Source organism: Crotalus tigris, unplaced genomic scaffold, assembly GCF_016545835.1.
Source record: "Crotalus tigris isolate CLP2741 ecotype Arizona unplaced genomic scaffold, ASM1654583v1 scf7180000024472.5447098, whole genome shotgun sequence".
NCBI lineage: Eukaryota > Metazoa > Chordata > Lepidosauria > Squamata > Viperidae > Crotalus > Crotalus tigris.
Genome location: NW_024100643.1, coordinates 5,098,904 through 5,123,040, shown reverse-complemented (window position 1 = coordinate 5,123,040; position 24,137 = coordinate 5,098,904). Strand labels below are relative to the sequence as shown.

Here is a 24,137-nt window from a genome sequence, read left to right as displayed (position 1 = left end):
ATTTAGGGAGGAACGTTCAACACTGGATCATTGTCTAATTCTGCATCATTTGGCTGAAAAATATTCTACCCCTTCTCGTGGTTCTCTTTATGCAACATTTGTTGATTTTAAATCAGCTTTTGATCTAATACCAAGGGAGAGATTGTGGTATAATCTAAGACATTCCACGATTGATAAAAGGCTGTTGGTTCTTATTCAATCGCTCTATTCAAATACCTCCCTAAAAATTAGATGTACCCCCTGGGGACATTTATTTAAAGCAGTTCCAACTTATAGTGGTGTAAGGCAAGGTTGCATATTAGCTCCACTACTTTTTAATCTGTATCTAAATCCAATAATGCAAGTGCTTGCTGATCCAGCCCATCATCCACCTATCTTGGCTGATCGTGCAATTCCAGCACTATTGTATACCGATGATATAGTCATTTTGTCCACTTCTCAGGTGGGAATGAGAAAAGCACTTAGGGCACTAGCTTTATTTTGCACAGAATACAAACTTTTAATAAATTATGAAAAAACTAAAGTTTTAGTATTTGCCTCTTACCATCATAAGATCCATAAATGGCAAATTGATGGGACTTCAATTGAACAGGTGCATACCTATAAATATCCTGGAGTGCAGTTTCATGCCTCCCTATCCTGGAATACTCATTTTCTTTATCGGGCAAGTGTAGCACAGTGCACCTCATCAGCTATCATAAAATTTTATCATTCAAAAGGAGCTTACTTTATCCCGGCAGCTTGTAAGGTTTTTCAAGCTAAGGCAGTCCCTCAGCTCCTTTATGGCTCGCAAATATGTTCACGTGCAAAGCTTAATGCTATTGAAATTATTCAAAATAAGTTTATTAGAGCCATACTGATGGTACCTAAAAGAATTTCTACGGGTAGAAATAGGTACAGTTTCATTGGAAGCTAGAGCATGGTTCCTTCTTCTTACCTTTTGGCTAAAGTTAATTTTGATTCCTGTAGGTTTAGCCCCCTTAGTATTTATAGATCATTTTATATTGTCGTGGGAAAAAAAAACCCTAGATAAAATTAAATCACTGGGCTTCTCTATGGAAAGTCTGTGTTCATTAGGATTTGATAATGCTAGAACTGCCTTGAAACAATGAATCTGGGATATTGATCTCCAAACAAACCTAAGTAAGGTGGCACATTCCAACATTTGTCACTTGCTTCCAGAACGATTCTTTCCAGCTTCTTATCTATTTTCCATTACAATTTCGAAATTTCGTAAAGCTTTCACCTTAGCCAGGCTGGATACATTGCCCTTGGCAGTCCTTTTTGGACGGTTTAAGGGCATTCCTATCCATCTTCAGTTGTGTCCATGTGGTGATGGCTCTGTAGAAACTTTAAGCCATATGTTGCTTCATTGCTCTTTATATAAAGACTCTACATAGATTCTTATATATCTGATATTGAAGAAATTTCTAGGCAGGGGATATGAATTTTATGTAAAGTTGCTACTTTCAGATAAGGATCCGAAAATATCAATTCAGGTTGCCCAATTTTGTGCCACCATTTGCACAATATGTCGCACAATTATTAAGGTCTGGGGGGGGGGATTTAATACAATGTTTTATTTTGAGAATTTTGGATTATATTATATTGATTGTTTGGTGGTTTTATATCCTGTAAATATGGAAGTAAAATTGCTACTGTTGTTATACATTTTGATTATGTTTGGCCTTACGGCTGCAATAAATAGATTGATTGATTGAATCTTGCTATCATATAACTCAGTTTCTCGACCAATTGCTACTCAGAACCTTACCAATTGTACTTCGTCATTTTCTGGGTCACATTTCTTACCCTTCTTTCCTGTTTTCAATTGGCAAAGGTACACGGCCTCCCCGGTCTAATGCTGAGGTAATATTAATGACAGTCAAGCCTTCTTGCTCCCACATGCTATCGACAGCTTCTTGAAAAAGTTCTTGGGCATCATTCAGAAGCATTTCCTCAACATCCCAATTCTTCACAAGAAAGTCAGCTTGGTACGGCATATCTCCATCTTCAGGTAAAGAACAGAAAAAAGGGAGGTGGGGAAAGGCAAATGCGAACTACCCATGTCTGGCATGCTTCTTAAGAAAACGTTCAAGGCAAGCAAGCAAGCAACCTGCCTTCTTTCAAAGAGGCATTAATATTGTAGTGTTAATTAAGGGATTTTTCATAACTCAAAGCTAGAAATTAGAAGCCAAGCAAAGACCACATCCATGTTAAAGCTATCAGGTATTTTTTATTGCATACAAACCATTTACCTGGAGATAATGAAATGAGTATTTCCATTGTTTGCCTTATAGTCTCAAATGTATATCTGTTATAGGCCATCACCTACAACAGAGAAGCAAGAAGTTACTGGGTTACTGTACGGGTATTTGTTCTTCTCTCTCTCTTTTTGTATATCTATTTATCTATTGCCTGAAAAGGAAGAAAATTCTCCCCTTTTCATTTTCTAAAAAATACAGTTATTAAAGCCAAATAATTGTCTCAGAACACAAATGCCAGGAAGCAAATCTTTCTTCCATCAATTTAGAAATCTGGGATGAAACGTCCCAGTATAGAGAACATTTCAGAATCAGAAAGCCACACCTTATCAATGCTTACAACCAAGAAGGCTAGATTCTCACATCTCATTAATCAGATTTCTTGAAAAGAAAAAAAAAATAGGTTACCAAATCTTGAAAACTGTATATAGGTAATCCTGAAATTACAACAGTTTGTTTAGTGACTATTTGAAGTTACAATACTGAAAAAAGTGACATGACCATTTTTCACCCTTATGACTGTTGCAGCATCCCCATGGTCATGTGATCAAAATTCAGACACTTAGCAACTGACTCATATTTATGATGATCACAATGTCCCGGGGTCATGTGATCACCTTTTGCAACCTTCTGACAGGCAAAATCAATGGGGAAGCCAGAAGCACTTAACAACCACATTACTAACTTAACAACTGCAGTGATTCTCTTAATAACTGTGGCAAAAAAGGTGGTAAAATCTGACAAAGCTCATTTAACAACTGTCTTGCTTAGCAACAAATTTTGGGGCTTAATTGTGATCATAATACTTCTTGTATATGTACATTAGCATGATTTTCATCAGCAAGCTCATTAGGATAGGGGTTCTTTGATCTTCTTGCTGATTGCCTCTGAAATAGCTGGAAGGTAACTACCAGTATTTACTTCCCTGATATGGAAGGCATATGTAGCTCTTCTAGCCTTATGATATTTTGGAAACTATCACTCTTTCCAGAGTCAGAGAAGTACATTACACAGAAATATCCCTGTAAATAATTCATGGTTGAGAGCCCATTTGATGCAGTGGTTGAAGCATCAGGCTAGAAACCAGGAAACTATGAGTACTAGTCCCACCTTAGGCCTGAAGCCTAAGGGAGGACCTTAAGCCGATCACTGTTTCTCAGCCCTGTGAAGCAGTCAATGGTATAGTGCAGGGATAGGCAACCTTGGCTCTTTTATGACTCGTGGACTTCAACTCCCAGAATTCCTGTGTCAGCATGGCTGGCTCAGGATTTCTGGAAGTTGAAGTCCACGAGTCATAAAAGAGCCAAGGTTGCCTACCCCTGGTATAATGTTTCTGAAATTGCTACCTTCATGATCCCCGTCTCTGTCCTACTAGTGCCTAACCCCAATCCCAACCTCAGCCCCATTGAGCTTCCAAGCCCAGACACATTCATCCAAATACACCTGCTGAAGCTTAATCTAAATTAGATTGTGCCCCCAAAACTTATCACAGAATGCAGTTATAAAGATTTTTACAGCTCCTGCTATAAAAGTTAATAAACTGTAATGTTGAGAAAGCTTCACTTGAGAAACAGGCAAACAAATACAACTGTCAAGGTTCCGACTAATGAAAACAACATTTTGAAAAGCAGACAGGAACCTCAATGGTCTGCTTGCCAATGTCCTTAGCTGTGGGAGATCCATAAAGGTATCCTGAGTCAAAGGGGGTACGTTGAATGTAGCGTAACCAACGGGGCAAATCAGGGTGATCCAGAAGATTGGCATGGAAAGTGATGGGAGGGTCAAACGCAGGTTCTTCTGAAAGATTTTAAACGTAGTCCAAGTTAAATGTGATTTTCTCCCACAATAAAGAGGATTTTATTGTGAAGTTCTGAATTCAATACTTGTACAAAACAAAGATACAATACTTGTACAAAACGAAGATTTGTTTTTTAATCCAAATAATTTGAATTTAAAATGGGCAGAATTTTCTTTAAAAGGCTAATATTATGTAATAGCAGCAGGCTCCATTAATATATTCAAATATATATTTGGGGTTTTTTTTAGATAAATACAGTAAAATCTGTCTTTTTAGAAGCAACAATAGGATTAGGGTTATTAGGGCTACAATAGTAGAATGCTTTTTTTCTTCTATAATTTTCAGTCAGTCAATGGGGGGGGGGAGATGGTTTCCTAGAATGACTGGCAGAATACAGAAGACATGACTTTTTCAACAGACTACTAATTTTGGAAATTTCACCAAAACATTCTTTCATTTTGCATTAATCTAGTGACACAAAGTATTCCATCATTTCTTATAATAAAGGAAGCTCTAAATTAGTGTTTTTCAGATTTTGCAACTTTTAAGTTGGATGGACTTCAACTTCCAGAATTCCTCAGACAGTATGCTGGTTGGGGAATTCTGGGAGCTAAATTCCATACAACTTAAAGTTTCAGAAACACTAATTTAAATCATGCAGACCTTTTGCATCTCATTTGTAACCTCCAGCATTTTGAAACTCTACTGCTAAAATTTGGCCGCAAAATGGCCACTTAGTAGGGTGGTTTTTCAAAGTTTTTTTTAAACAGTATAGTAGGCAAACAATTCTCATTATACTTTGAAAATCCATCTGATATCCCAAAATTACTTCACCAAAATCCTACCATTTTGCCATCAAATACTGGCTGGTTTTTTTTAGGGGTAAGTGGTAACTTTAAAGGTCAAAACAGAAGTAATTTGTCCTAGTCATTCTAGTAAGATTCTGTTATCAATCTAAGCTTAAGAAACTGAATTATATTAAATAGTATATATATAATATACATACATACATACACACATACATATATATTATTAAATATTATATTATTAAACTCAAGCAATCTTAACATCCATTAACATTTCAAAAATTATATTTAATACTGATGTAATTGTTTTCTTATTATCTAAGTCATCATAGTGTTAACAATTTTTAGTTAATATAGTATAAATTCCACTGTACCTTGATAATATAACATTATTTGCAATTTATAATACAATAAAACAATAAATTTGGGAAGAAAAAAGAAGCTGAAATATAGTTTCTGATTCTTCAAAGGTTGCAATTTTCTGGTCTGAGCTCCAGGAAAAACAAGACCATAGAAAAAATGAGAATGGCTCAGTTCAGCAAGCAGTATAAAAGTGCTGTCCCATTGCAGCCACCTTTGTAATTTGACCACATTAGCAACAGCTGGGTAGCAACTGGTGCTCTTGTCATGCAGGCAGGCAGGCAGGCAGGCAGGCAGGCAGGCAGACCAGAGAAAAGGCTGGATAGGTTTTACTTGTGTGTGTGTCTGCATGAGAGTGTGTGTGAGAGGTAGGTAGGTAGGTAGGTAGGTAGGTAGGTAGGTAGGTAGGTAAATGAAAGAAGGTGTGTGTGTTTGCATGTGCATGAATAATGCCAACAATAATAATGATGGATGTATGGGAAAACTCATGGAGGGACAGAAAGAAAACACAACAAAAGAACATGCTTGAATTGCTTACCATTGTCCTCCATGGAGAAAGGGAAAGTATCCTTAAAGTCCTCTATGTCCAGCTCATGGGTAAAAATTACTCCAACCACCGCTTGGAGATGGAGAATAGGAAGACTGGCAGCCAAACTCCCAATGAAAATAACCCCTAGCAGCAAGTAGAGAAAGCAGCCGTTTAGAAACAAAATCCCAGTCCTTTTGGTGCAAAGACAGTATTTCTTTTATCTCCAGTGCTCCTTGCTTTCAGTAGACCGAGCGTCAGCAAAACTTACAGCACAGGTAATCCTCAACACACAACTACAGTTGAGCCCAAAATTTCTGTTGCTAAGTGAGACAGTTGTTAGGTGAATTTTGCCACATTTTACAACCCTTCTTGCCACAGCTGTTATGTGAATCACTGCAGTTGTTAAATTAGTAACATGGTTGACTTTGCTTGTCAGAAGGTCACAAAAGGTGACCACATGGCCCCTGGAGAGTGCAACAATCATAAATATGAGTCAGTTGCCAAGCATCTGAATTTTTGGGCATGTACTCATGGATGTGCTGCAACAACCGTGTGAAAAATGATGTTAAGTCACTTTTTTCAATGCCGTTGTAACTTTAAACTGTGACTTAATGAACTGTTGTAAGTCGAAGATTATTTTTATATCCAGTTCAAGCAAGATTTCTGCCTAATTGGAAACCCTGCATATTTGGACTCCTGCTAAAAATGAAACAGAAATTTGAAATCATGCAGCCTGGAAATAGATTAAACTGTAATACAGAATGTGCTTTAAACACAGAAACACGTACATTTTTCTTGGCTTGATTTCTTTTAAATCACATTAAGCCATTTTCATCATCATCATGATGTTCTTCTATTGATTGGTTTTTTTTTATTTAATAGATTTCTGTAGGCTATTTATAGGTGCCCTATTTATAGGCACCATGAGTTGGTTTTCTCACCAATTTAACTTTTGGGATAATTACACAGAGAACCTCTTCAAGAAGAGCTACAAAATCACATTATAAAATATTATTATAATATAAGCAGGACTGGAAATGCAAACTTTAAATGAGATTTTGCATTTATTTATTTAGCATATAGCATGAAATACATGGATAACAATAGTAAAGATGTATAGAAGAAACACATAATAATGACATACACATCCAATGGAGATGTGTGGCCAATTTTGCAAGGCATAAGAAATTCAAGAAGTCATATATTAAGTTATACGCTACATTTTAAAATATGTTAGTTCGTGGAAATAAAATAAGTGTTCTATATGTTAATAACGAGGCCATTTATCCGATTAAGTGTGGTATTTGTTAATGGGAGAAAGTCTGCTTTTCCTCCTGTGTAAGGTTTCACACAGCAGCTAGTCACTATGTGAAGCAGTATGTGCTGGACAGCCCCAAAGTCACACTCAGGGGAGGATACTCTGCCCCATTTAAACAGAGCTTTGGCAGATGCCAAGTAAGATACAAATCCAATTCGATGTTTTCCAGTGGGTGGTATCAAAGCCTGCTAATTTTTCTGTTGGATTAGTTATATTTTTTTCTGGGGTCTGGGTGGATTTTGTACTCTCTGGCTATAATAAAGTTTGAAGAGTACTTACTTAGAGAAGTTGAAATGAAGATTTGTAATATTAGTACACAGAGGTATCTACACCTGTTTCCTTTTAAAGGAATTCTAGGACTTGAAGTCCCCATATCTTAACATTACCCAGATTGAGAGACACTGGTACAGATTATATATGCATTTAAGACTGTTCTGAAGGAATTGGAAAGCTTCTCAGTCTTGTCATAGGTCTTCATGTGCCATCACTTCCATTGTTAGCCTTTATTTGAGAGTGAGAGAATAGTCGGAGGAGGTTTTCAACATTTTGATTTCTCCTTCCAAATTGTGTTTCAAATCAAATCAAATTTTTTTTATTGGAAATTTTTATAAGTTTTTACAAAAAAACAGAAAAAAATACAACAATACAAAAACAGAAAACAACATATACAAAAAACTAAACATAACATCCCCTTCCCCATCCCCCCCAAAAAACACCCCCCTTCCCCCCCCTGAGCTTCCCAGAGCAGAATATAGGCTTAATTAAAAAAGAATTAAAAAAATTATGTATAAAAAAGAAAAAAGATTTAAGATTAAAATATATGTATATGTATATAAAAAATAAAAATTATGAAAAAGCAATATGATATTTTTTATATCCAATTTAAATTGCATAAATTCTATCCATTTATCCCAAACAGCAAGAAATTTCTCTTGCGTTTGTTCCTTTAAGAAAGCCGAAATCTTTGCCATTTCCGCCAAATAAGACACCTTAAAAAACCATTCCTGCAGTGTAGGCAAGGATTCCTTCTTCCAATATTGTCCTACTAACAGCCTTGCGGCTGTAATCAAATTTAACATCAATATAACCTCCTTTGTATCACAATCAGTAACTATACCCAACAAAAATAACTGCGGAGTAAATTTTACCCTCCTTCTGAAAATTCTCTGAATATTCCACCATATCTTAATCCAAAATGCTTTTATCTCTCTGCACGACCACCAAATGTGGTAATAACTGGCATCCAAGCAGCCACATCTCCAACATTTAGGCTGTAGGTCCGGGTACATGAAAGACATTTTTTGTGGGTCAAGGTGCCATCTATAAAACATTTTATAAAAATTCTCCCTTAAGTTCTGTGCCTGTGTAAATTTGACATTTCTTACCCAAATGGTTTCCCATGTATCCAATGGGACTGGTTCACCAAAGGTTTGGGCCCACCTAATCATACAATCTTTAATTAATTCCGTTTCTGAATCCAATTCAACTAGCACCCCATAAATTCTCTTAATATGGGCTTGTCTTTGATCCTTCACTTGCTTAATAAGATTTTCATCTTCTCTAAGAAAGCCCACCTTACAATCCACCTTCCATCTATCTGCTAATTGCCTGTATTGAAACCATGAATAAATAATATTTTCTTGAGCTAACTCCTCCCATAATTTTAATTGCCAATTTTGTCCATCCCATCTGAGTAGCTGTCTGTAAGACACCATGTCCATTTTAACACCTCTTTTTATTCCTTCTATCGCATGCCAGGGTATAGCCCATAATGGTACTTTAAAATCACTTTTATAATATTTTCTCCAAATCCTAAGTAAAGAAGTTCTTATAATGTGAGATTTAAAAGCCCAATCCACTTTTTTATTGAATATTAAATAGGCATGCCACCCATAAAGTAAGTCCCATCCCTCTAGATGGAGTATCTCGAGATTTGTCAAATTTACCCAGTCACTAATTAGTGTTAAAACCACCGCATCATAATATAATTTCAAATTCGGTACCTTGAGTCCACCTCTCTCACGGAAGTCTTGCATAATTTTAAACAAATCAAATCAAATTTTATCAGAGCTGTAAGGCCAGCTATTAAATCACCAGCATTTCTTAGACTTTAGAGCAAAATCCATTCCATGTTCCCTAAGTTAATCTCCTATAATTTCTTCTTTTTATTCATTTATTACTAATTATTACTGCTGTTCAATTTAATCCATTGTATTTGTGGGTGGCTTTTTAAATTGTTTTGGAACCAATCTTGGTGCCAAACAGGATATAAATATTTCAATTGATTAATAATATATTATGTGCCATCAAAACATTGTCAATTCTTAACAATATTGATAGATCTTCTCCATGATAATAGGCCCCTAACTTCATTTTTCAGGTCTTCCAACGGAGCACCCATCACTATTGTAATTGACTTTATTTAGTTTGCTGCTGGACACCCTCTTCTTTGTTCCACCTATGTTACAGTCTTCTCCACAGAGCTATGTCTTTGCATAATGTGTCTGAAGTATAATAATTTTAATCAGATAATTTGTGCCTTGAATGAGAACTTTGGTTGATTTATTTAATGATTCATTTGTTAGGTTTTGCAGCTGTCTATTAAATTCTCAGGAATCTCCAAAGTCAGTATTTTTCCCACCCTGCTTCTTCAAAGCAAAATAAATAGTCATTGCCTAATCTTGCAATCTTTTTTGTGCAAGTAAGATAGAGTTTATACATTGAAACCCAATTTCTGTATGTACAGAAGTCCAACCAAAAAAGTGAATTTCTCTTCACTTTTTTTTTACTTTATGTGCTTCTAATCACTAGTTTTGATGGAGGAATGATGATATTCTATCTGCTCTCTAGCTTCAATCTTATTCTTTCTCCCTTCTTTTTCCTTCCTTCCTTCCTTCCTTCCTTCCTTCCTTCCTTCCTTCCTTCCTTCCTTCCTTCCTTCTTTCCTCCTCCCCCTCCTATTTAAACAATGTTAATGTTACAGACTTTTCTCACCTCTGCTTCATTTATTTCCAAACAGGATTAGATCTTTTTACCTTAGAATATGTTATTTTCTCACATTGGCAAGAATCATGAAGTTACTGCTACAGATAGCTTAACACCTATTGAAAAAGAAGTTCCTTTTCCCATTCTCTGAATATCTTGTGTACCCCAATAAGGCTCCTGTTACCCCCCCCCCAGAGGATAGATGAAAATACTATTTCTTCTTGGAATCCTCAAAGCATAATTCCTTCAATTCTTTGTAATTTCCTTATTCCCATTCATTAATAGAGATCCATATTGATCTTATTGGATGCTATTAGGAGATTTTAACAATTAAAAAGCAGTGAGCAATTTGTCTCCTCTTAAATCACTATCTAGAAGCAGATTACAAACCATTTTTCACAATACTTAGATTAAATTTCTGTTGTACTAGTTTTTGCTTGAGCAAAAACAAATGTGAAAGGGAGAAAATGGAGTTATGACATCCTTCTTAGGAAGGCATCCAAAGAGCTCTAAGAGAGCTCACTGAAGTTGGTTGGCCAATAAGTAAATAATCAGGTAGATACTGTGACTTGGAAGGAGAAACAAAGGTCAACTGGATGTCTTTTGCAAATCTTTATGGAAGTTTTCAAGGTTCTTGAATTTCTAGTGTAGGAACAATTAATTAAGGAACAAACAATTAATCAGTGGAACAGCCTGCCTCCAGAAGCAGTAAATGCTCCAACACTGGAAGTTTTTAAGAAGAGACTGGACAGCCATTTGTCCGAAATGGTTTAGGGTTTCCTGCCTGAGCAGGGGGTTGGACTAGATGACCTCCAAGGTCCCTTCCAACTTTACTACTGTTACTATTACTATTACTAACAATGTCAGAAGGAGGAGATCAGGAAGCATATCATAGCCAGATCAGAAGTTTGAATCTGCAGGATTCAAAACCCTCCCGGGTCCCTAATTTTCCTGACAGGGCAGAAAATGTACAGGGAATAAAAACTATCAAATTCCTCTCCTCTTGGTTCTAATGAAAGGGAAATCATCCAGGGGGAGGAAGGAAAATCACTCTTCATTGCTAATGCAAGCAATGTAAGATTTTAAGTAAAGCAGTTCTTCTCTTACTGAGAGCACATGATTTTGCTTAGCACATGTAAAGATTTCATTTTATGATATATGAAACCTACTTTTAAGTAAGCTTTACTCTTGCTCCCTCCCCCCCTCCCTCCCCCCCCCTCTGTGTGTGTATATGTGTGTGTGTGCACACCTGTGTGAGAACCACTGAGATATAGTAGTTCAGGTGCTGAATAGGAGAGGATTAGACTTCCTTTAAGCAAAGGACTCAACTGAGTGATTTTTGAGACTGTCACTCTATCTCAGCTCTAAATATTGGGAAGTTGAACAAAAATGTACTTTTCAACTCACACTGCACCAGTGCTGTAAAATATAGCCCAAAACTTTCAATGAATCTTCATTCTGTAATGGATTGATTTGGGTGATGCACAGACAGACATATGCACACATTTGGGTGTGATTCATAAAAATGTGAAAACAATTTAAAGTAAAATAAATCTGTTGGTCTTTAAAGATGTCACACATCTATTTTTCCTATTTTATTATGACAGAAAAGAGACCCAGTTTGATGTAGTTGGTTAAGGAACCAAACTATAAAGTAAGAGACTAAGAGTTTGAGTTAGGCACGAAGCCACTGGGTGATTTTGGGCCAGTAATTTTCTTATAGCCCAAGGAAGGAGGCAAAGGCAAACCATATCCAAAATCCAGGAAGGGACGACCAAACAAACTAAAAAAAAATAGGTTTGCTTATTCAGAACTTACAGTATATGATTACAATTAAGCCAACATTTCTTTTGCTAAATAAGACAGTTGTTAAATGAGTTTTGCCTCATTTTATGACCTTTCTTGCCATAGTTGTTAAGTGAATCGCCACAGTTGTTAAGTTAGTAACACAGTTGTGGCTTCCCCATTGACTTTGCTTAACAGAAGGTTACAAACAATGATCAGATAATCCCAGGACACACTACAACCAGCATAAATATGAGCCAGTTGCCATGCATCCAGAATTTTAATCACATGTCCATGAGGATGCTGCAGTGAACGTCAGTGTGGACAAACAGTCATAAGTCACTTTTTTCAGTGCAGCTGTAACTTCGAACGGTCTCTAAACAAATGGTTATAAATTGGGGGATTATTTATATTTGCAGTATTTTACATAACAATCAATAAAAACAGAGATTAAAAACAGAGCCACCTTTCCCAGCAGGTACCACATGCAACAGCTTCCTGTCTCGTCCCCCACCCTGTGCTTGGAGGAACAGGCTAAAGGGGTATTTATATAATTTGGACCAGGGGATAAAAACTTCAAGTGGGAAAATTTAGCATAATGAAATAGGGTAGGGGAAGCACTTAGCCACACACACATACACACACCAGCATAATTATTGAGGGACCATCTACCTCTGCCTGTCCAGTAAGATCAGACAGAATTGATGCACTTCCAGGACATTTTTAATCAAAATGTTATTTTGCGGGAAGTTGTTTTCTCTGTCGCAACACCTACCCTCTGGACCAGGCGTCTTCAAACTTTTATGACTTGTGGAATTCAACTCCCAGAATTCCTCAGCCAGTCCACAAGTCATAAAAGGGCTGGCTAAGTTTGAAGACCTCTGCTCTGGACAGTATTCCCCAAGACCCAAACAGCTTCCATCCTAATTATATTCCTTGCCTTTGAAAACCTGGATCTTTTTCCTGGTCCTTCAGTGGGAAGGTAACAGCACTCTGTGATGTCATGCTGGCCACATGACGATAGAAATGTCTTTGGACAACACTGGCTCAATGGCCTTCAAACAGAGATGAGCACCTGCCCTCTATAGTCAGCAACAACTAAACGGAGTAAAATCCACAGGGACTCCTTTACTTTTTTCCTCACTCTTTTTAATAATTTTATTAAAGTGTTATAAAAGAAGACAAAAACTAATATAAAATAATAATTAAAGCAAGAGAAAAGAAAATGAAAGGAATTAAAGAAAATGGTAAAAGTGGAAGAAAGGAAAAAAACAGAAGAAAGATATAGAAAAAAAAACAATGTTTGGTTTTCTTTACACCAGTTTTATCTTCTTTCCATTTCATTGTCATTGCTTTTTAGTGTGAGCCATGCAGTCACTTGTAATTCAGTGGCCTCTAAACCCAATCAAACAAATAAACAAGCCAAAAAGCAAATAAATACTTAAATCCAGGGCTTTTTTTCTCATAGAACGCCCAGAACGGAGTTCCGGCACCTTTTTGGGATGGAATCTTGTAGGGTAGGCAAGGCGGGTTGTATGATGTGTGTGAGTTCCAGCACCTTTTATTTATTTTTTTTAGAAAAAAAGCACTGCTTAAATCAATTTCAGATCTATTTATTGCTAAAAATAAAAACATCTAGAAATAATGGGTCCTGCTTTTTTTTAAGAAAGAAAACTTGATTCTACTTTTTTTCTTCTAGCAAAGACACCTTCCTGAATTATGGCTTCATGTCTTATTGAAATAATTTTTTCCTATTTTGATCAGAGCTCTATATAACTCAAAAGCCAGTACAACTTTATACCCATTGGATTTCGGATCCCTTAATAGATGCCACTCTAACAAATGCCAACAGCCATGCTATGTTCCTCTATTTTCTTCAGCAAACATGGGGACAACCAGCTCTGCTCCAAACCACAAAAGGAACTGCGGCTCACTAAAATTAGAAGGTGCCTAATAGAGGCTGTGAGAAAGCAGATAAAACATGATCTCTACAAAATGTTGACAATGCATACAAATCCTGGGAAGCAGGAAAGGTACAAAAGACAAGAAAATTCATAGTTAGTTCTCTCTTGAGTGGCATTCAGAGAGTTTGAAACAACTTTCACAGGAGCTTCCTTCTCAGATCTTTCCTCATGGCTTCTTGAAGCCTTATAAACAGCCCCTGTGCAAAGCTGCACCTTCATACAGAAGGACAAAGTTGAGCCATTCAGCACACTCAGGGTATTGTTGCACATTTCTATCTTCCCATAAACAGTAGAAAACTAAGAACAAACTTGCCTGCGAGGAAACAGCTCCCAGTTAGGCACTGTCCTGCCATCTTGCAAGTGGAAAACTTTGATTGACAGGGGCAGGCTGGTGTGAAAATGGGGGAGGCAATGTATGTGTGCTGTTGCCAACAAAGGTTAAGATAATGTATCCCAACCGGGAGCCACGTTTTAGGTCCCATAACTGCCACAAGGGGGCAGCATCAACCCATTCCACTCTATAGCGAAGCAGCTGGTCAAACTGTTAAGCATAAATTTGTTCTTCTCTCTAAAATCTGTTAACATTTAAATAGCATAGGTAAGATAATATAGAGGGACAGTGTAGTATTCAGACAATATACATTATGTTAAGTGCTAAATGTGATTATATTAATCATTGTTGGAGAAGGCGGGGTGGGGGGAATAGAGGGCTTACTATTTTATATAAAGTAGTTCAAAACCTCAATCCAGAAAATAGGTAATTCAATAACCAAGTAATGTTATGCAATGCAACCAAATAGTATTATTACTGGGGGCAGGGGGGAAGGAGAAGACTAGCCAAAGTCTCTAATAACAACACTAACAACAGAGTTCATGGGGCACTAAATATTAAGGAACTAAAAGGAAACGGTAATGACAAGGTATAAATTGGTGTGTAAGTAATATAATTATTAGCTATATAACTAAACAAATTATGATAGGATGATATTAAATAATGATACACTACTGACAGAGGAGTATGATACATTAAAACCAATGAAAGGGGATAATTTACAATGTCTAATAAAAAGCAAAGTATTACCATTCTCCAACAGCAGAATTCAATAGGAGGTTCTAAGCAACGTTAGATTTTCTTCTGGGCAGGAGACTGAATTAGATCATTTCTAAGGACCTGTGATTCTAAAAATTGAGGCATGTCAGTGTTTGTTTGATTAATCCCATCGCTGGACTATGGACCTCTGAACATATGTATTCAACTTTTTTTTTTTTTTAACTGAGTACTGTCTTCTTCTAATCCCCAGCCCACTACTAAGGCAGGCTTAAGTCACCCTTAGCTTTACCACTGTTAAAGTGATGTTTTCCTCCTTGAGCTGGTAAGTATCCAATAATAGTCACAAGGTATATAAAATCTGTTGTGCTTTGTTACCTACAGTTCTCAACTTATAGCTGTTCATTTAATGATGTTTCGAAGTTGAAAATGAAAAAAAAAAAACCCTTATGGTGCATCCTCAAAGTTACACCATCCCTGTGGTCATATGATTGCAATCTGGGCACTTGGCAGTCGGCTCGCTTTATGACATTTGCAATATCATGAGGTTATATTATCATGATTGCAACCTTCCAGCTAGCTTCCAGCAAACAGTCAATTGGAGAAGCTGGATTCACTTAACAACTGTGGAGATTCAGTTAATTAATTCAGTTAATTCATACTAAAAATGGTCATAAACTTGGGTCTGGTCACATGATGACTTGCTTAATGATCATATAGCTTAGAGACTGAAATTCTGGGAGTATCTGTATTACACTGGAGATAAAATGAGGTAACCAGTAGCAGGTGAAAGTGGAATAGTCTTATTGACCATGTCATTAACAGAGGGATAGAATCAAGATCATGTGAAGTGTTAATACCATTTTACAATGCCTTCGTAAGGCCACACTTGGAATACCGCATCCAGTTTTGGTCACCACAATGTAAAAAAGATGTTGAGACTCTAGAAAGAGTACAGAGGAGAACAACAAAGATATTTAGAGGACTGGAGGCTAAAACATATAAGGAACGGTTGCTGGAATTGGGTATGTCTAGTTTAATGAAGAGAAGGACGAGTGGGGACATGATAGCAGTGTTCCAATATCTCAGGGGCTGCCACAAAGAAGAGGGAGTCAAGCTATTCTCCAAAGAGCCTGAAGGCAGGACAAGAAGCAATGGATGGAAACTAACCAAAGAGAGAAGCAGCCTAGAACTAAGGAGAAATTTCCTGACAGTTAGAACAGTTAATCAGTGGAACAACCTGCCTCCAGAAGCTGTGAATGCTTCAATACTGGAAGTTTTTAAGAAGAGATTGGACAGCCATCTATCTGAAATGGTATAGAATATAGATGACTTCCAAGGTCCCTTCCTACATCATCATCATCATCATCATCATCATCATTATTATTATTATTATTATTATTATTATTATTATTATTATTATTATTACAGATGGCAGCTCATGCCTTCCTCCTGGTCATGCATCAATTTCATCCACAAACATCAACTCCTCAATGTCTCTCCACTATGACAAGGAGGCGGAGAAATGATAATGCAAGTGTTATGATGTGATGACACAACAACTGCATGATGAGCTGTCATTTTGAATTATCAGTTTACTCAGGACACCACTGGCCTCATCTGCTGCCATTCTGCTGTGCTCTCCTAAAACAGTTAAATGTACCACCACCGTTCCAGGCCCATCAGGCTTATATCTTCACATTAGACTGCTCAGCCAGCAATATTGTCAGGGTTTTAACTTTAAGCCCCTTCTCAATTTTGCACAAGGTTAAAATAGCATAGAAACCGAGCTGTCCAAAAGTGAAAAATGTAGACTGAAAGAGTAAAACAGTGGAACACCTAAACCTCTCACTCCCCTTGCCCCTTGCCATATAGGAATCAGGAAATCAGCATTTACTGATTTTTATGTAAAGGAAGGAAAGGAAGGAGAGAGAAATCTTAAATAAAAAAAAATGCTTGTAACTCAACTCTCTTCATGATTCCCTCCTCCTCCTCCTCCTCCTTCTAACATTATTCAGTGCCTCATAGGTGGCCTTGAGCTCAGGAGAAAAGGCAACATCAATCTAACAAATAATACCGTATATTCTGGCGTATAAGGCGACCCGGCATATAAGACGACCCCTGACTTCAGCGCCGAGTCGCATGCCTAAAAAGTCATCTTATACGCTGGAAACTACCGTTATTTCCGGCATATAAGACGACTCGGCATATAAGACAACATCTGACTTTGGCACCAATTTCAACGCTTTCAAAAGTTGTCTTATACGCCGGAAAGTACAGTAAATACTGTATCCTCTGTGTCCATGTTAACTCCCACACTGGGGCTACAACAGAATGAATTGCAGGACACATATTCCTTAGACTGACACCCTGCTTTTCCTCAGGAGCTCAAGCTGCATATAAGGCATTCCTTCCCCCCCCCCCCCGTTTTCCCCACAACAACCCTGTGAGATAACCTGGGTTGAACAAAAGTGTTTGGTCCAAAATCACCCAGGGAGCTTTCTTTAGCTGGAGAAGAACTAGAAGCTGGGTCTCCCTGTTTTTGGTCCAGCATCTTCACCATAACTTCCATGGCTGATGGCAGATTACACACAGAGTGGCTCTATCAGCATCATCCATTTTTTAAAAATTAAATAAACTTCACAGACAATTTATTTAAGCTTTTTCTTACTTGTTTGTATTTGTATCCAAAACTCTTGTCTAGTCTGCACAAAACAGATATACAGAAACATATGGGTGGACTTACGTAAATCCAACCAGTGTTTTACTGCATTAGCTATGGAGGACTAGAGACTAATCATTAATTTTACTTAGTTTGGCTTAGTTCTATTCCATAAAGCTTATGTCATAATACATTCACCATAATATCATTATGGCATCCTCATAAAAACTATACAGTTCTATGTAATTCATATCCTTTGTCCTGCTTTTGTGGAGTTTATAATGTTAATTAATATAACTGCTAATTTGGGTTTAGCATGTTGCATGAATCTAGTCACTGGATTTTAAGATGCTAACATATCTTTTAATCAATAAATAAAGACTCACCTAATTGTCAATCTTTATTTTTATTTAATTAAACCCGCTTTTTTGAAATTATTAGCAGTACCAAGGAAGCACATGCAGGACATGAATATATGAATAAAACGATACTTTTATTTTACATTAAAATAAAAATTAAAGAATGTGACATCATACATGTGTAGGTAATCCTCAACTTACGACCATAAAAGTGAAAAGTTTGTTAAGTGAATTTTGTCCCATTTTACGACTTTTAATGCCACAGTTGTTAAGTGAATCACTGCAATTGTTAAGTTAGCAACACAGTTGTTAAATGAATCTGGCTTCCCCATTGACTTTGCTTATAAGGAGGTGGCAACCGTCATAAATACGAGTCAGTTGCCAAGCTTCGAAATTTTGATCACATGACCTTGGGGATGCCGCAAAGTTTGTAAGTGTGAAAAACAATGATAAGTTACTAAAAGAATTGTGGTAAGTTGAGGACTACTTGCATATTATTCATACATACTCAACACTCATAATACCTACAGCTCAAAAAGGCAATGTTTGTACCAGATATTAATCTTGAACATTCCCAAATATTTGCTCCTGAAATGCATCTCCATCATCTCGGCTTACAGGGAGGAAAATTATTGGAGAAATAAAAAATAGCTTGGAGAAAATCTTGTCTCTGCCGAAGCGTTCCTTTCTGTTAGATTTCCCCCAAAAGTGTGAAAAAGTACTTCCACTTTGCACGTAATATATTCACACTCCCTCCTGTTGAGGCAAACAAAAAGATATATTCTTAAAAAGAGAAAAATTATAAGGCTTTCCCCCTCCTTATTTTTTCCCTTTTTATGTTGTTTTACTATAGTATAAAGACAATAGTATTTTATATTCACAATGGTATATAAACACTGTTGACTGAGGATTATTGATACTCTGTTGTTTAGATTATCCTTAAATATAAAGAAAAAAAAGTTGATATAAATATTGACCATGAATCGTAAAATGTTAATATTGATAAGCATAAGATTCCTAAAGCTGGATGTGGCATGGATAAGCAATTGCAAAATATATTAAATCATTTATTATATAACAATAATAATTAATATTAAAGTCTCCACTATATTGTACACATTGTTTTTTATGTATATAAAAAAAGAAAACATAAACAGAAGAAAAAATGTTAAGCTATTTGTTTCCTAATTTCCCCATGGTACTTTTACCAGTTTGTGATGCCTATAATATAAGCCTATAGAATAAGGTGACCAACTTTTTTACAATGAAAAGGAGGACACAAATAAATTGAAGAAAAAAATATTGTAAATAAAAGAAACATTTTATTCATTGCAACAATAATACAGAATACACTATAATATGATAAATGCAAAATAAAAAACATTTGTAACAATAACATTTGATATTGTAATTATGCTTACATGCTGCGCGCCCGCCCACAGCCGCTCCGCCAGCACTGCTGCCCTGCCGTGTAGAGCGGGCCCCGCGGCTCCCAACGCACCAGCTGTGCTGGCTCCGGCCCCAGGGGGCAGCCCGCCATTGACACATCCCACCTGCAGCCACCCCGCCAGCACCACCGCCCACCCTGCCCAGCCCCGTGTAGAGCAGACCCCGCAGCTCCCACAGCACAGGGGGCAGCAGACCACTGCCACCCTCATACCCCCGCCCGCAGCAGCCCTACCGCCCCTGCCTCTTGCACCTGCAGCCATTATTGCCCTCCAGTCTCCTCCAAGTATCTTCGGGACTAACTAGGAGATGGTGTACTTGGGTAGCAGGGAGGGATGCAAAGTTCCTGCCAATTCGCCTTTGCTGCAGACAACTTACATGTGCAAAGTTTGCTGGCCGGGTGTTTTGGCGCGCTCAGCAGCAATTCCTATTGGCTTTTGAAAGCCAATAGGGGGAGTAGCACAGTTCATGAAAAAGTTGAAAAAAAAACATCAAAAAAAGGTGCCAGAACGCCATTCTGAGCATTCTATGAGAGAAAAAAAGCCCTGCAGATTAGTCTTCAAATATCAAAAAGGAGGACATGTAGGAGGACACTTTTCGAGGGAGGACAGAACTCACAAAAGGAGGACTATCCTCCCTAAAGGAGGACAGTTGATCACCTTACTATAGAAAGCATATTGTAGGTCAGTGTTTCTTCCTATTGGGTAGAATCTCTGTAATTAAAATGAACGTCTTGCCAAATATATTGTTTTTATTTCAGAATTTACCAATATTAGCCACTGACATTCTATTTAAACAATGGCAAAAGGACATTTGTAAATTCATATGGCACAGAAAAACCCCAAGATTAGATGCAAACTACTGCAAAATGCTAAAGGAGGAAGTTTGGATTTACCAGATTTGAAAGAGTGAGTAACTCTCTAAAACTAGAGACTACTTGATTTAGATGGCATTTGGATGGCATGCCTTCTTATGACAAGGTTAAAATAAATGTTGATTTTAAGAATCATTTTGTTAGGCATGCCATCCTAAGGGCCTGGAATAAATATAAAATAAGGTTCTCTATGAAAGTACCTCTTTGGGTTTCACCCCAGGAAGCTTCTTTTATATACATTGATAAGGCCAAACAAGTGGACTTATGGTCAAATAATATTTTTAATCAAAGTGAACCTACTCTCAAGTCCAAAGAATAGCCAGAGTCAGAAGGACATGTCTATTATTAGTTTATTTACTTACCGTATAATTGAAAAATTCAAAATACACAAAAAGCTATGGGTTTAATTTTATAAAAAAATGAATTTGAAATTGTATTTTGTGGCAATGATTAACATGTTATTGTGTAGGTTTATAAATTGTTCCTGAAACTGAATTTGGAGAATGAATATCTGCAACACTGTGTGATTCCATGGTAAAAAGATTTTGGATGTAATTTAATGTTTGAACAACTAGAAAATATGTGGATGAACAATTTAAAATTTATATTGAATATAATCTAAAAAAAACTTTTGTAATATAATGGATTGTTGATATTTAACACCAGATATTGTAAAAGATATATAAAGATATTTCAAATGTATATTGGAAATGTAAAGAAAGGACCTTTTACCATCTTTGGTAGACTTGTGACAATGCAAAGATGTACGGGGTAAGATTAATTTTTTAATACAGAACATTCTCAAAATGAATATAAAAACCAAACCATATATATATAGGTTTAATGGACAGGGGACAGCTTGGAAAAAAGTAGAATTTTGTTGTTATTTATATTGACAGCAGTGAGAATTGCTCTATGTGCAAAAATGTAAAGATACATTATTTCCCATATTGGAAGAATGGCTGGATAAACTGATGGAACTAGCAGAGATAAGCAAATTAACTGCTTTAATCAAGCAGTTTAATCTTTTCTCTTCTTAATTAAAGAAAAGAATATATCCAATTTATTTTCTACTTGGAAATTGACAGACAAAAATTAAACTTTGACTTTGGGATTTGCTGATTAGATAGGTTTGTTTCCATAGAAATGGCTAGTATATATTAACTATGCAAAAGTAAAACATTGAGGCTATACTATTATTAGTTTTATTCTACTGAGATGAAAAGAGCCAGAAGTTAATGCTTCCCCCCCCTTTTCCTTTCCTTCTGTCTGTCTTTCTCCCTTCTCCCTTTCCACATTTTCCTATTATCTTTATTATTATTATTTTTATATATTTTCATATGTTTAATAAAATTATAATAGTAAATCAGTGCTTGTAAAGCTTGGCAAATTTAAGAGACGTGGACTTTAACTCCCAGAATTCTGTGTTGTACTGTAAGATTTAGATATATTCTATGTATATCTTTTCAGTACTTTTAAGGAAGGGAGGGTTAAGCATTTATTACATGATAATATGTTCCTTCTGTTTCATGGCATTTCCAACATTCATTACTATAAGATTTAGATATTCTGAAGACTATTCACAAAATTTTATATCATCTGTAAAATGTTTTGTACCAATTTTCTTTTAGATTGAAGCCTGGAGTAAATTTTATGGATTTAATCTATAATTTCCATAGTTGTACCATAGCCATTTCTTTAAAATTTTGCATCCATTTTATCATGCAATTATTTGTTCCATGTCTATGTCACATCTATGTAGGAATTTGTATACAAACCCTAGCACATGGTATTAGCTTTATATAAGCTTTTCAAATTCTGTCATTTTCCATAGTGCCCTTCCCTCATTCTTAAAATTGGATGTTATTCTTCCATAAAATTATAGACCCATCAGACATGATATATTCCAGCTAGCCCTAAACAATTTTTACTACATTTTTATTCAGTGTTTCTGAGTGGGCCGTATCTTCATATAAAAGGTGTTTTTTTTTCCTGGAAATGATAGAATTCATCATTTCTCATTTTGAAATTCCTGTTTCCAGCTATGCATCAGTACCATACTTTCTAACCCTCCTTAAATAGCCATTATTTGGTGGTGTTGAAGATGATGCCTTATAAAAGATAGTCTTTTAACCCCCTAACAAAATGTAACATGTTGCAGATTTAGAAGAATTAGGTTCTTGTCTGCATCCCAAAGGTGTTTTTCAGTCAGAACTGAGGAAGCTTCTTGGATGAGAAGTGAAACATTTCCAAAGAAAAACAAAGTAAGTCCAGTTGCCTTTTAGAAAAAGCATCTTTGGAACAACCATGAACCGGATTCCGACTGAGAACTGCATAGACATTCTTGTCTCTGTATTAATTCAGGGGGCTGGCATAGGACTCCTGAATATTGAAACATCCCTAACTGGTTGTAAAGGAGAAACTCTGCAAAGTATCCAGAACACAGAGCTTAGACAATTCAATAAAGTGAAAAAAAAATTGCCTAGCTTGGATAATGAATGGTCAGGCAACTGTTTTCATTATTAATTGCTTTTGTTCTTTCCCCATCAGACCTTCTGTGGAAGTTACTCATTTGGATGCTCAACTGTACACAAATCTGGGTGTGTCTCCAAAGAGTGCTTCAATTAAACAAGTCATGTAGAAAAAAAATAGCTGTGATAACCACATTCCTCATAAATAATATGCAGAGAAGAGCTAACATTTCAAAAGAATTGGGGTTTAGTATGCCCTCCATTCTTTCACTCAGATCTCTTTGACAAAATTAAGACATTTTGAACAAGCATGTACCTTGAATAAAGGGATTCTAGAGATTCTAACCTCTGAACATGATTCTGAGAGGTAGCATAATAGCTTCCATGCACCATTAGAGATAGTTAATGGAAAACCAGCCGGAACAAAAATAAAATCAAAGATGTTAAAAGCATAACAAGAGACCTGAAAAAAATGTGGTTCCATTCTGGGCATCTCTGAGCAATCAAAACATGATACCTGCAAGAACTGGTTTTGGTCTGATGTCTTAAACTAAGCATGTTTCAATCATGTAGGTCACCAAAGGTTTGGGGAAAGCAGCCTCTCTGTTTTCCATAAGAATAGATTTGAGTTTTATAATTAACTCAGAAATCATCACCCCTTAGTTCAAACAATGAAACATGGCAACAAACCAGCCTTCGGAATGGATGAAGAAAACACTAAAACCTACATAGACGCAGACCTACATTTTGTGATTGGAGATCTGTCACCCAATCCAGTATTATTCACCACTCTGCTCCAACTGCAGTTCCTGGATCACTGAGCATGGACAGTTTGCAGAATTAAACATCATATTTAGCTAGCTAGTTAGTTATAAACCAGACTAAAAAAAAGAGGAAGAAATGAAATTATAAAGCAACCTGTGGATCCAGTTGCTGAAAATGGCGGTGAGGCTTTTTGCCAGTTTGAGCAGGAAATTCCTTGAAAACTGTAACAAGGACCCTTAAGCGGATTGAACATCGTTTTAAAAAAATGACCGGGTGCGGGGGTGGGAGTGGAAATCTTTGTGGAGGCGACATTAAAAATATTAAAGGCAACTTCCGCAGGAATAAACGGCTGCTCATGCTTTGTCTTTTAGGTAGCCTAAAAAGACCACAGTAATGACGTGCATCTAACTAGCTAGAGAAAGGGGGTTGTTAAGCTAACCCAAGTCTATTAGAGTAAAACAGTTCGACTCCTTCGCGCTGACAACTACAGTTGTTGCAGATGCGCGCGCTCACACACACACACAAAAATACAGAGTATATATATCTACAAACGCGTACATACCCGCGTCTGCTCTACGCCCTCCGTTACCAAGATCCGACTATATTTAGGTCAGCGAGCCTCTCCTGCTCCCATCTCTTAAGGAGGAATGCAGCGGGGCAGAAGTACATCCGGAGCGCAGTAAAAGATACTAATCCACCTTTA

General features: G+C 36.7%; 1 protein-coding gene across 4 annotated transcripts in view; it reads right to left on the bottom strand.

Moving 5' to 3' along the window:
* Nucleotides 1–24,124, bottom strand: part of SGCA (sarcoglycan alpha) — a 48,902-nt gene extending 24,778 nt beyond the window's left edge. The window contains exons 1-6 of one of the 4 annotated variants that reach the window (XM_039333078.1): nucleotides 23,997–24,124; nucleotides 18,407–18,634; nucleotides 5,767–5,901; nucleotides 3,904–4,061; nucleotides 2,259–2,331; nucleotides 1,813–2,011 (exon numbers count right to left, since the gene is read on the bottom strand). In XM_039333078.1, the coding sequence (XP_039189012.1) occupies nucleotides 1,813–2,011; nucleotides 2,259–2,331; nucleotides 3,904–4,061; nucleotides 5,767–5,779 (443 nt within the window). In that variant the 5' untranslated portion in view covers nucleotides 5,780–5,901; nucleotides 18,407–18,634; nucleotides 23,997–24,124. Of the gene's footprint in view, nucleotides 1–1,812; nucleotides 2,012–2,258; nucleotides 2,332–3,903; nucleotides 4,062–5,766; nucleotides 5,902–14,122; nucleotides 14,252–18,406; nucleotides 18,635–23,996 lie in introns of those variants that run through there. The other 3 variants (XM_039333079.1, XM_039333076.1, XM_039333077.1) reach the window with 3 other exon arrangements.
* Nucleotides 24,125–24,137: the final 13 nt, after the last annotated feature.